The following is a 14,113-nucleotide window of genomic DNA, read 5'->3' on the forward strand; positions in this document are numbered from 1 at the left end:
AGACACAGGAAGGTCAGTGAGATTTGCTCCAGGTCCCACAGCTCGGAGGTGGCGGAGCTGGGCCTCAAACCAGGTGCTGTGACTTGAAAACTCCCACACTGAATCCTGACTGGTGGGTTATCTGTGGTACCTCTGTGTCTCTCCTGTCTCTGCCTTCTCTTGGTCTGTCTGTGTCTTGCTGTCTCTGTCCCTCCCTGTGCCTCTGTCTCTCCCTTGATCTTTCTGTGTCTTCCACTATCCCTGTCCCTTTCTGTATTTCTCTCTCTCCCTTGGTCTCTCTGGGTCTCTCATGGCCTTTCTCTTGGTTTCTCCATGTCTTCCCCTGTCTCTGTCTCTCTCTGTCTCCATCTCTCCCTCGATCTCTCTGTATCTCTTACTGTCTCTGGCCCTCTTTTATGTCTCTGCCTCTCCCTTAGTCTCTCTGTATCTTTTGTTATCTTTGTGCCTCTCTGTGTCTCTGTCTCTCCCTATGTCTCTTTGTATCTCTTGCTGTCTCTCTGCATATGTCTCTGTCTCTCCCCTGGTCTCTCTGTGTCTCTTACTATCTCTGACCCTCTCTGTGTATCTCTGTCCCCTCTGGGTTTCTCTATGTCTCTTGCTGTCTCTGACCCTCTCTGTGTGTCTCTGTTTCTCACTTAGTCTGTGTCTCTCACTGTCTCTGTCCCTTCCTGTGTCTCTGTCTCTTCCTGTGTCTCTCCGATCTCTCTGTAGCTCTTGGTGTCTCTGTCTCTCTGTGTATGACTCTGTCTCTCCCTTGGTCTGTCTGTGTCTCTCACTGTCTCCGTCCCTCTCTTAGGTCTGTCTCTCCCTTAGTTTCTCTGTATCTCTTGCTATCTCTGTCCCTCCCTGTGTCTCTGTCTCTCCCTTGATCTGTGTCTCTCACCATCTCTGTCCCTCTCTTATGTTTCTGTCTCTCCCTTTATCTCTCTGTATCTCTTGCTATCTCTGACCCTCTGTGTCTCTGTTTCTCCCTTGGTCTCGTTGTGTATCTCACTGTCTCTGTCCCTCTCTGTGTCTCTGTCTCTCCCTGTGTCTCTCTGTACCTCTTGCTGTCTCTCTCTCTGTGTACGCCTCTGTCTCTCCCTTGGTCTCTCTATGTCTCTCATTGTCTCTGCCCCTCCTATGTCTGTTTCTCCCTTAGTCTCTCTGTACCTCTTGCTATCTCTGTACCTCTCTGCCTCTCTGTCTCTTCCTTGGTCTCTCTCTCCCTTCTCTGTGTCTGTGTGTGCCCCTTATAATGTCAGCCCAAGAGGGCAGAGTTTCTGTTTGTCTTGTTGCCAGCTGTATCCCAGCACTTAGAACAGCGCCTGGCAGACAGTAGATACTGGACAAATATTTCTTGAATGAATAAAGAAATGAATGAACGAACGAACGAGCGAATGAATGGGCTCTCTGAGATGGGTGGAGTAGCTCCATTTGCCAGGTGAGCACACTGAGGCTCCCAGTGGGCACAGCCACGCCCAGACCGCCAGCCGGAAGGTTCGGGCGCGGGGTTGGCTCGCCCCCCGCCCCGCCTCCTCCCCCAATCCTGCCCCAGCCGCGCGCTCGCCGGCGCCCAGGCCATGCCCATCACCACTCCTCCCCCGCCCTCGGAGAAGGGTGGCTCCCTCTCGACCTCTCCCCGCTGTCGGAGGCGTGGGTAGCAGCTGGGAGAACCGGCTGGGTGCTGCCCCTCCCCTTAGGCCGGGCGAGGAGGTAGGCACCTGGCGGGGCTTCCCGGGTGGCAGACGCTGCCGCTGCGCACACCTGGCCCCCGTGCCTCCTGCTCCCTGCGCGTCCTCCCCTCCCCGCCCTCGCCTGCCCGCCTGCCCGCCTGCCGGCCTGCCCGCCATGGACGGGCCCGCCGAGCCCCAGACCCAGGGCCTGTGGGACACCTACGAGGACGACATCTCAGAGATCAGGTGAGGCCCACACCTGGGAGGGAGCCAGGAGACCCCCACCGTCCCCTCCGAGGCGACCCAGGCCCTCGGGCGCGGACAGCCAGTGGCACTGCATGGTCGGGAGACTCAGCAGCCTCGGTTGGACTGCTCCTGCCGCCATGGGGTGCAGGCATAGCCTGAAAAGAGAGTGGGGGACTCTGGCTATGCTGAGTCACCAGCTGGGATGCCTGGGGTGTCCCTGTCCCTCTTGGGGGGCCTCAGTTTCTTCCTGTGTTAGAAGCCCTTTGTCTCCCTGACCTGGGACTCCATGAGACCAGGGAACTGGGTGCTTAATAGTTGCTCAGGAAACAGGACCTGTTGTGCCCTGTTTCCTCCCAGAGGACCCCAAGAGAGCCCTTGAATGAGGGTGCTTTTCCTCATGGGGAATCAGAATATGCCACCTGCTCCATTTCGGGGAGGATTGGGAGGATGGAGGGCAGAGCAGGGTAGGGTCAGGGATGCAGCCAGGAGTCCCAGAGAGAGTGGCTATGCCTCAGGGGTGCGAAGGGGCTTGTGGCGCTGGATTAGCTGGGGCTCCTCAGCCCTCATAGAAGTTATTAGGACAGAGCTATCCCCATCTCCTGAGCGCTCTCCCTTCGCGGGTGTGACTCCTCTGCTCGGGGAATGAGTCAGACACTTTTGTAGTATCCACTTTGCACATGGGGAAACTGAGACTGAAAGGGACAGTGACCTGACAGAATCTCACAGCTAGAAGCAAATCTCAACCCAGTCTGTCCTTTTCCTCAACAGCCTTGGAGAGACCCCCTCCAGGCCCCTTCCGGTGCCTCCATTTTTTCAGATGAGCAAGCAGAGGTTCAGAGAGGGCAGGCAGCCTGCCCCAGATCACACAGCAAGCTGTGTACGCTATCTCCAACCCTGATATCTTGCACTTTGCTGGGCGAGCCCCTCCCAGACTCCTCTGGCCCCACCAGGGACCCCGGACCTCGAGGGGTGGACAGCTCAGCCCTGTCCACCCCAGTTGCCTCACTTCCACTGTGTCACTTCAGGCCCTCCCTTGCCCAGGTGCCTGGGTGGGTCTGGAGAGGTCTCCCTGGTGTCCAGTACTGCAGAGGAGCCAGCTGAATCCTGACTGCTGTGTGACCCAGGCAAGCCTCCTGGTGTTTCTGGGCCTTTAGAGGTGAGAGTAGCCACAAGGTTGGCCCCAGCTCTGCTCACGGGAGGCTCCGGCATTCTCTTCTCTGGGCCCTCGAGGTTCTGCAGTGTCTCGCTCCAGAGAGAAACAGGCTAGCATCCTCGGTTCCCACCTTCAGGAAGGCCTCATACCCCACCCAGGCACCTGGGAGCCTCCTTCCTCTCTGCCTCTGCAGCTTTTGCTGAGTGTGTGACCTTGGTCAAGTCATTTGTACTCTCCGAGCCTCAGTTTCCTGATCTGGAAAATGAGGGTATAAAATCCTCACCTCCAAGGCACCTCCAGACCTGAATGTTCAAGATTCCCTGGGTGGTGCCCCTAGGACCTCAAACTTTCTTTTCCATGAGCTTCTGGAATCCCTTAGACCCTTAACTTCCCCTGGGGCCATTTCCTCCTAGGTGGCTCCCCTCCCTCACAAGGTCCCTTACATGTACAGCGTCACCACTGAACTTAGTGGCTTCCTCAAAACTGTTCCTCCTCCTGGGCTCATCAGTGCCCAAGCCTCATCCCTCCTGCGCCCAACTCTCTCTGTCCCCATGGCTAGGCCCTGGCTCAGCCCTTGTCCTACCCCCGAACACTGATCACAGCATCCTCCCTGGCCTCCTCTCCAGCCTCCCTGCCTCGTGTCTCCCCCTCCCAGCCTCCCTGCCTCCAGTCTCCCCCTCCCAGCCTGTCCTCCCTAGACTCCCCAGCACCCAAACCTCTCAACCCAGCTTTGGAAGGCCTGGGGCTCTGGTCCTGCTCACCCCGCAAGCCAATCTCCTCCCTCCCTGCATTCCATTCTCCAACCCACCCCCCATTACTTCAGATTCCCAGACCACACTTTGCTATTCCCTGCCCCGGTGCCTTTGCATATCCAGTGCCCTTAGCAGGGGCTCCAAGAGAGGTCTTTTCTAATCCCCAGATAGATCTCTGGCCATCTTCAGCTCATGTGCCTTCCATGGCTCCCCAGTGCCCATAGCAAAATCTTATTAAGATGTCTCGGACAACTTTGTCCAAAAGAAATCTTATTTCAAAGCAGAAATACATAGTAGAAATCAAGACAGAGCTGCTCTGGTTTAAGATGGGGGAATGGAACTGGGGTCCTGTTGGCCAAGCTCCTCTCCTCTTCCTCCTCACACCCCACCTCCATGGCTCCAGGAACAGCTTGAAACCTCAAGCCCTGCTGGCTTTTTTGCTCCCATGGTCCACACCTTGCTCACTGCCCAGGTCCCACCTGGCTGCTTCTCCACCCACTCTAATCTGGATTGCCCACCACAGGCCCTTTTCTCCTCCATCTTCCTCTACCTGGGTAACCTCTGCCCTCTCTCCTGCACTTGGTGAGCTCCCTCTTGGGCTTTTAGATTCTACACAAGCCATTTCCTATTCTTGGCCAGGGGGACAGGAGGAAGCTTCTGGAACAAGTCCTGGTTCACACTTCTGTTTCCAAACCCACCTCATAGAACCCAAATGTTAGGTTATTCCTAGAGACAGAATCAGAAGCGTCTCAGGCTCAGGGACATAGGACATCTCTGGAAACGACGTGAATGAATGAATGGGGGTGAGATTGGGCAACCTTTGAGCTGGTGCTTGGAGGATGAGTCAGGGTTAGAAGACAGTTGAGGAGGCAAGGGCCTGCTGGGAGAGGAAATAGCAGGGCAAAGGGACCAAGGCTGTTGGGATGGAGGGAGGGCCAAGGAGTGGTAGAAAATTCCCACAATGGACAAGTAGACAGCGATAACCGAATGACCCTTGATGTTGAACGAAACACGCTATTCCCGGGAAACTACCTACACCCCAATTCCATTTTTTTAAAGCCCCCAAATAAGAAAAACCTAAATCTATTATTTTCAGAATATGGGCATATGTGAAAAAGCTATTTTTAAAAACATAAGGGAATAACAAGGATTTAATTCAGGAGGAATGAAATCGGGAGAGGAGGCAGATGGGACAGAGAAGGAATTCAGTGATGCCGACGAGACCCACTGCCGGGAACGTTCCAGTTTGCGGGGTTCCTTATTCATTATGCTTGATAACTTGAATATGCATCCCACAAAGCCTTGTATGTATTGAATAGATTAAGAAGGATAAAGGCAAAATAAAAATTTTAAGGGGAAGCAAATTTAGAAGCAAGGGGTAGGTAGGAAAAAGGCAGCTTCGCCCAGTTTATAGACGGCAGAGTCAATGTAGAGATGGACCCAAAAAAACAGTTGCCATGGATTCAGCTCTGACTCACGAGGACCCCACATGTCCGTGTAGCACTGTGCTCCACAGCATTTTCAATGACTGATTTTTTTGGAAGTAGATCTCCAGGTCTTTCTTCCAAAGCACCTCTGGGTGGATTCAAACAGTCAATCTTTCAGTTAGCAGCCAAGTGTGTTAATCATTTGCACCACGCAGGGACTTCACTCATTTCTATCAAACCCAAAACCCATTACTGTTGAGTTGATTTGTACTCATGGCGACCCTTTGTGTTACAGAGTAGAACTGTGCTCCATAGAGTTTTCTTGGCTGTAATCTTTACGGAAGCAGGTCACCGAGTCTTTCTTCTAGGGTGCCTCTGGGTGGGTTTGAACTGACAACTTTTAGGTAAGTAGTTGAGTATAAACTGCTTGTGACACCCAGGGACCTCACCACTAATCCCTATAAACCAGCTGCCTTCGAGTCAATTCTGACTCATAGCGACCCTATAGGACAGAGTAGAACTGCCCCGTAGGGTTTCCAGGGAGCACCTGGTAGATTCAAACTGCTGACCTTTTGGTTAGCAGCCATAGCTCTTAACCACTATGCCACCAGGGTTTCCCTAATACTTAAATAAAAAGAAAAAAATCCTTATAGCATAGGTTAAAGACTTGTGCTGAGCAACTTCTGTATTACTTCATTTAATCTTCATGACAACCCTCTGAGATTAACCCACGTAAATGGTTTAACTATTGCTCTGATGGCAAAAACACTTTAGCACTCAGCTGCAAACAGAAAATTGGGTGGTTCAAACCGACCCAGCAGCTCCTCAGGAGAAAGACGTGGTGATCTGCTCCCATAAAGATTACAGCCTTGAAAACCCTGTGGGGCAGTTCTACTCTGTCACATGTGGCCGCTGTGAGTCAGAACTGACTTGATGGCACCTAATAGTAACATCTCATTCAACATGAGAGGCCCAGAGAGGCTGAGCAACCAGTCCAAGGGCGCACGGCCTTCAAGTGGAGCCAGGATTTGCACCAGGGAAACCTGACTCTCTCTGCCACCCCACATGCCTTGGACAGGATGAGCAGGTGTGAAAGGAATTTGGGAATGAGCAAGACCAGGGAGGAGCAAGACCAAGGAGGTAGCCCTCCCCCATGAGAGGCTCAGCAGGTGTATTTTCTCGCCCACGTACTCCAACCGCCCCGTGTGGGCTGGGCCACCCAAGGCTTGGAAGCCAGCAGCATCGAAACCTGGCCTCTCCTCCCCTTCTCCTGGTCTTTGAGTCCCCTGCGAGGGCACTTTCTAATCTCGGCCTCTTTATGGCTGAGAAGGCAAACCCTGATTTTACAGCCCCTGCCCCTCCTTGGAAGGGCTGAGCCACTTGAATGATTTTACAGCTCATGTCCTGCGGTCATGGAGCTCCTTTGTCCAAACCCGAGGTTGATGAAAAGGGTGTTTTTCTGTTTGTTTTTTTTTTTTGTTTAGTTTTTTTTATGTTTTTATTTTTATGAAGCTCATAATCTAGTTATCACAGATAAACGATGAATCAATTAAATATGTATATGTACATACATTTATATATATATGACATGTGCTTAATAAATACATTACTTACTGTTATTAGTTGCTGTCCAGTTGGCTCCAGCTCCTGGCGGCCTGATGTGTAACAAACAGCAGTTGCCATCGAGTTGATTCCAACTCAAAGCAACCCGGGTGTGTGTCAGAGTAGAACTGTGCTCCATAGGGTTTTCAGTGGCTAAACTTTCTGAAGTCAGTCGTCATGCCTGTCTTCCAAGGCACCTCTGGGTGGACTCAAACCTCTAACCTTTCGATTAGCAGCTGAGTGCGTTAACTCTCTGCACCACCCAGGGACTCTGTTTATGTATAACGAGATGAAATAAATAGGTAAGAAGGTGGTACATGTTGTGGAAAAAATAGAATGGGCTAAGGAGAATAAGGGATCTTGGGAGAGGACAGCTTGTCATTCAGAATAAGCTGAGATCAAAGCAAAGATTTGAGAGAGGTAAGGGAGGCAGCAATGAGAATAATGAAAGAAGAGCTTTCTAGGCACAAGTACCTAACAAGCAGTGCAAAGGCCCTGTGGTCAGAGTGAGCCCAGCAAGTCTGATAAACAGGAAGAAGGGCAGTGTGGTTGCAGCAGTGGTGGTTCCGTAGTAGAATTTGCACCTTCCATGCAGAAGGCCCAGGTTTGATTCCCGGCCAATGCACCTCATGCGCAGCCACCACCCGTCTACCAGGCAACGCGTGTGTGTTGCTGTGATGCTGGCCAGGTTTCAGTGGAGATTCCAGACTAAGACAGACTAGGAAGTAAGGCCTGGCAATCTAGTTCTGAAAATCAGCCAGTGAAAACCCTAGGATCCAGTTTGAAACCGATCATGGGGATGGCACAGGACTGGGCAGCATTTTGTTCCACTGTTCCTGGGTCTCTATGAGTCAGGGCTCAACAGCAGTTAACAACGACATCACTCCATAGGCTGAGCAGGGCCGCCGCGTGTGGTTGGGCAGGTTGTGCACTGCACAAGGGTGCTGCATCTAAGAGGACCATCTGTATTATGGACACCACCAATTAATCCATAGTGAATCACTGGGCGTCGCTGCTTGAGTGGAATTTGGGTAGATGGAGAGAAGAGAGGGGCTTCCAGGCCTGAGTAGTAGCTATGGTGCCTTTGTGAGAATTAGAGAAAGATGCTCCCAGCCCCAGGCCAGGGCCTGGGGAGAGCAGAGGGCAGAAAGCTTCAGCTCACACTTGCTCTCTGGCTAAGCTGGGCCTGGCGGTCCTGCGTACAAATGGCGGAGGCAAAGTCTAGGAGGTGGGAATGTCCAGGACCCGTTTGGAAACGATGGAGCAACCCAGTTTGCCGAAGGGAGCCTCTTGGAGGAAAACTTTCAAGCCAGGGAAGGTGGTGGTGGCGGGGCGGGGGAGGGGGTCTGGAGTACCATGACCCTGAGGAGACCCTGGTTGTTTTGCTGGGAGGTCCCAAGAGATCTGAGGCTGGTTATGCATATGGGAAAGAACCCTGGTGGCACAGCGGTTAAGTGCTTGGCTGCTAACCTAAAGGTCAGCAGTTCGAACGCACTCAGCAGCTCTTCGGGAAAAAGACCTGGTGATCTGCTCCTGTAAAGGTTACAGGATAGGAAACCTTATGGGACAGTTCCACTCTGTCACATGGGGCTCTATGAGTCGGAATCAACTCAGCAACATGCAACAACAAAAACACTGTGCCCCTGGGTGGCACAAACAGTTAATGTGCTCAGCTGCCTTACGGAGGTGCCTTGGGAGAAAGGCCTGGTGATAGACTTCTGAAATCTCAGCCACTGAAAACCCGGTGGAGCCCACTTCTACTCTGACACACATGGGGTCACCATGGGTCGAATCAACTCGATGGCAACTGTTTCATTCACATGAGAAGTCAGGCCCAGGCCAGGACCTAGACCAGGAGCCCGGGGATCAGGGAAAATGGAGGGCCTTGGTGGTGCAGTAGTTAAGAGCTTATCTGCTAACCAGAACGCGGGCAGTTCGAATCCACCAGCCACTCCTTGGAAACCGTGGGAGGAGGGTCTACTCTATCTTGTAGGGTCATATAGTCGGAATCAACTCAGTGGTAAACGGTAATAGATAACTAATAGGTCACTGCAGGCAATAATGTCCCATCCCTGAGTTCAAATTCCACCCGTGTATCTCACTAGCTGGGACCCGCCAGGCAGGCATGATCACTCTCTGAGAGTCCATGAAATAGGTGTGGCGGGGTGATGCTGGGAGGGGCCAGACCCGCCTTACTCTGTTGAGTCAGGGTTCGAGAGCTTTCACTTCCTCCTTCTCCAGTTCCTGTGACTGTGATCATCCTGAGGCAGGGACTCAGGTGATGGGAAGGGTGATAATTATGACCTTCCTGAGTGTTCACTGGATGGCAGGCCCTGCTCCAGGCTCTGCGAAGCTTAGCTTGTTCAGCCGCTCTTATGATTCCTGTTTTACAGATGGCAACACCGAGGCCCAGGGAGGAGTTGAAGAGCTGGGATTTGCTCCAGAGATCCCACTCTTAGCCCTCATGGTAGAGGGATGAGATGGGGGGCCTCAGACTGCAGGAAGAGGGTGTCCCTGTCTGACCATCTTCACTGGGGGACTTGACATCCTCTATCAGGAAGATATGGAGGAGCCCTGGTGGCGTAGCAGTTAAGAGCCACGACAGCTAACCAAAAGGTCGGCAGTTTGAATCCACCAGCTACTCCTTGGAAACCCTATGAGGCATTTCTACTCTGTCCTATAGGGTTGTTAGAGTCGGGATTGACTCGACGGCAACAGTTATGGGGAAAATGGGCCACTTGAGGGTAGTTAAATACTTGAGGTAGGAGCCCTGGTGGTGCAGTGGTTAAGCGCTCATCTGCTAACCGAAAGGCCAGCAGTTCGAATGCACCAGTGGCTCCTGGAGAGAAAAGACCTGGCAATCTGCTCCGGTAAAGATTACAGACTTTGAAAGCCTGTGGGGAACTTCTGCTCTGTCCTTTAGGGTTGCCATGAGTTGGAATCCACTCAACAAAAAAAACAGCAACAGGTAAATACTTGAGGTGCTGTCCACCCTCCAGATTGGCTCTTCCCAACAGAAATATAACATGAACCCCACATGTAAACATTTTCTTGTTGTTGTTAGCTGCCATCAGGTCAGCCTCCAACTCATGGCAACCCCATGGCCCTGCACCATTCCCATGATTGCTTGCGGATCAGACCATTGTGATCCACAGAGTTTTCATTGGCTGATGTTTAGAAGTAAATCACCAGGCCTTTCTTCCTAGTCTGAGTCTGGAAGCTCCACTGAAACCTGTTCAGCATCATGGCAACATGCAAGCCTCCACTGACAGACGTGTGGTGGCTGCGCATGAGGAACGTGGACAGGGAGTCAAACCCAGGTCTCCCACATGGAAGGCGGGAATTCTACCACTGAACCACCAAGTCCCCCAAATTTGTTTAATATAGGTAAAAAAAAAAAAAAGCACCAAACCTGTTGCCATCGAGTCAATTCCGACTCATAGCAACCCTAGAGGACAGAGAAGAACTACTCCATAGAGTTTCCAAGGAGCACCTGGTGGATTTGAACTGCCAGCCTTTTGGTTAGCAGCCATAGCACTTAACCGCTATGCCACCAGCATTTCCTTAATGTAGGTGAATATATAGAAATCAGAGCTTATTAGTGGTTGTCAGGGCCTCAGGGAAGGGGAAAAAAGAAAGATATTGCTTAAGAGAGCTGAGTTCCTGTTAAAGGTGATGAAAAAATTTGGAAACAGGTAGAGGTGATGTTTACACGACACGAAAGGCAAGAGTTCTGTCACTGAGCTACCAAGGATTCATTAACATTTTCTCATAATCACATTTTTTTTTAAAAGTAAAAGAAGCAGATGAAATTCATTTTAATTATGTATTCTACTTAATCTGATATTTCCAAAAAATATTATTTTAACGTGTAATCAATTTAAAAAAATGATTGGGATAATTTATATTCTTTTTCCCATACGACGCCTTTGAAATCTGGTGTGTATTTTATACTTGCGGCACTTCCTAGTTCAGACCCTGACGTGCTTCATCAGCTACACTGGACCTGCATTTAGATCGTATGGAGTCTGCACTTGAAAAAGACTCACAGGCCCACATTGGTCCCAACCTACTTACAAGTTTTCCAAGAACTGAATTGAGGGTCCGAGCTTAAATTTAAATGGATAACAATGAAATAAAATTAAAAAGTTAGCTCCTTGGTCTCACTGGCCACATTTCGAGGGTTCAGTAGCTGCATGGGGCTGGTGGCCACCATATCGGACAGCGCAGGATGGAAAGTTTCCATCATCATAGAGAGTGCTATTGGTGGGTGCAGCTCCAGCCAGGAGGGCTCCAAGGGTAGGGAGAGGCACATAGTCGGAGCTTAATAAACGTATGTTGGAAGGGGAAGAGACAGAGAGAGAGAGATAGGAACACAGAGACAGAGATAGAGACAGAGAATGAGAGAAAACATGACAGAAAAAGGAGAGAAAATGTTGAGAAGGGCCTCCAGGCAAAAGGCAGAGCGCAGAGGCTCAGTGATGTGGTGGAGCATGGAGCATTTAGAGAACAAGTAGAACTTGACATCGGGTACAGAACAGCACTGGCAGCACAGGCCGAGTGCTGACGCTGGACTGGGCGTGGGACCCATAGGGGAGGTGGGGCAGCACAGGGGCACACAGCAAGCCTGCTGGGACTTAAGGGACAGAGCTGGGACTTCAGACCAAAAGTGTGTCTCCCATCGGGTGGGGAGGGGCTAGACACTCCGCGGTGCAAAGCCTCAGTCTTCCGCTCTATAAAACGGGTCTACAAGTGCCTCCCTTAGCAGGTTGCATGAGAAATGCATCCTATAACATGAATTAAGCAATCCGCACAGCCGCCTCCTACTACTGTTACTACTACGGTTGTTGGCACCTACTAGAGGTGTAAAGACTTTTTTAAATCAAGCCCCTGCTCTCAGGAGCTCACAACCTAGCAAAGCCACAGTACAAACAAAGCGCTCTGGGAACTTGAAGAGAGAATGCTTCATTTCTTTTTTTGTCTTTAGTGATTCATTTATTTAGCTAGTTTTTTTTTTTTTCAATTTTTATTATCAAAGTGATACATCTCAATTGGCTTTTTTCTTTTAAGGTTTATATAGATGTTTAAATGTGTAAGGATTGCTGAGAAGAAGAAAATAAAAAAAGGAGCGGTGAGGGCAAAGCTGCACTATCAGACACTAAAATCTACTACAGAGTTACTGTGAGGAGCTCTGATGGTACAGTGGTTAAAGCACTCGGCCGCTAACTGAAAGGTTAGAGGTTCAATCCCATCAGCTGCTAGGCCTGAGGAGAAAGATGTGGCAGTCTGCTTCCACAGAGATTAAAGCCTTGGAAACCCTATGGGGCAGTTCTACTTGGAATGGACTCAATGGCAATGGGTTTTGGTTTTACAGAGTTACTATAAACAGTAAAAACAAATGACCTAGTAATTCTGTCACGGGTTATTTGTTTGCCCAAGAGAAATGAGAACATATCCACACAAAGATTTGTACGAGAAGATTAATGGCGGCTTTATGCATAATAACCTCAACATGGAAACAACCCAGGTGTCCATCAGCTGAGGACTAAATAAACACACTGCGCTTTATCCAAACCAAAAGACCAAACCCCGTGCCGTCAAGTTGATCCTGACTCATAGCGACTATGTAGGACAGAGGAGAAATACTCCACAGCGTTTCCAAGGCTGTAATCTTTACGGCTGCTGACTGCCACATCTTTCTCCCACAGAACGACTGGTGGTCTTGAACCGCTGACCTTTTGAGGTTAGCAGCCAAGCTCTTAATCACTTCACCACCAGGGCTCCTCATGGTTTATCCATCCAGGGGAATTCTACTCAACCATAAAAAGAAACAAAGTCCGATATACACATGAATATAGATGAATGTCATGAACCTTATGCTGAGCCAAAGAAGCCAAAGGGTACATTGTACAAGATTACAGTTTTACAACATCCAAGACCTGGTGGACTTAACCTACGATGGAGAAACTCAGAACAGTGGTCACGGTGAAACTCAGAAACTCAGAACAGTGGGGACGGGGACGGGGCTAGCTGGGAAGGGGCAAGAGGAAGCTTCCAGGGGATGGAATGCTCTGTGTCTTGATAGAGGATAGATTGCACAGGTGTGTGCATTTGGCAGAATTCACTTAAGATATGTGTATTTCCTCAAAGTGAAAATACAGGCACAAAGTAGAAAATGCCACCACCCCAGAACCATCCCCAGAGATAACTACTTTTAATACTTTCATGACAGAAAATTTCTACCTGTGTATCTTGCCTTTATTTATTTATATTTTACATAATTCAAAAATAAAAACCAGTTGCCAGACAGTCCATTCTAACTCATGGCACCCCCAGGTGTGTCAGAGTAGAACGGTGGCCCATAGGGTTTTCAGTTTTCCGGAAGTAGATCACCAGGCCTTTCTTCTGAGGTGCCTCTGAGTGGTCTCAAAGCTCCAACCTTTCAGTTAGAAGTTGAGCACTTCACTGTTTATGCCACCAATTTTTGTCATACTGTGGGGGTTTGTGTGTTGCTGTGATGCTAGAAGCTATCCCACCCGTATTCAGATACCAGCAGAGTCACCCATGGCCAATAGATTTCAGCTGAACTTCCAGACTAAGACAGACTAGGAGGAAGGACCCGGCAGTCTACTTCTGAAAATAATTAGCCAGTGAAAACCTTATGAATAGCAGTGGAGCGCTGTCTGATATAGTGCCAGAAGATGAGCCCTCCAGGCTGGAAGGCACTCAAAAGACGACTAGGGAAGAGCTGCCTCTTCAAAGTAGAGCTGACCTTAATGACATGGATGTAGTAAAGCTTTTGGGACCTTCATTTGCTGATGTGGCACGACTCAAAATGAGAAAAACAGCTGCAAGTATCCATTAATAATTGGAAAGTGGAATGTATGAAGTATGAATCTAGGAAAATTGGAAATCATCAAAAATGAAATGGAACACATAAACATCGATATCCTAGGCATTAGTGAGCTGAAATGGACTGGTATTGGCCATTTTGAATTGAACAATCATATTGTCTACTATGCTGGGAATGACAACTTGAAGAGGAATGACATTGCATTCAATGTCAAAAAGAACATCTCAAGATCTATCCTGAAGTACAATGCTGTCAGTGATAGGATAATATCCATACGCCTATAAGGAAAAAAAAATAAGGAAGGCCAGTTAAAACGACTGTTATTCATATTTACGCACCAACCACTAAAAGGCCAAAAATGAAGAAATAGAAGACTTTTATCACTGCAGCAGTCTGAAATTGATCAAACGTGCAATCAAGATGCA

The 14,113-nt window shown here is 49.7% G+C and overlaps 1 protein-coding gene across 1 annotated transcript in view; it reads left to right on the forward strand.

Annotated features, from left to right (window-relative positions):
* The first annotated feature begins 1,642 nt into the window (after window positions 1–1,642).
* SULT2B1 (sulfotransferase family 2B member 1) overlaps window positions 1,643–14,113 on the forward strand; it is a 48,580-nt gene continuing 36,109 nt past the window's right edge. The window contains exon 1 of the mRNA XM_049900474.1: window positions 1,643–1,901. Coding sequence (XP_049756431.1) covers window positions 1,831–1,901 — 71 coding nt within the window. The 5' untranslated portion in view covers window positions 1,643–1,830. The remainder of the gene's footprint in view (window positions 1,902–14,113) is intronic.

Source organism: Elephas maximus, chromosome 11, assembly GCF_024166365.1.
Source record: "Elephas maximus indicus isolate mEleMax1 chromosome 11, mEleMax1 primary haplotype, whole genome shotgun sequence".
Taxonomy (NCBI): Eukaryota; Metazoa; Chordata; class Mammalia; order Proboscidea; family Elephantidae; genus Elephas; species Elephas maximus.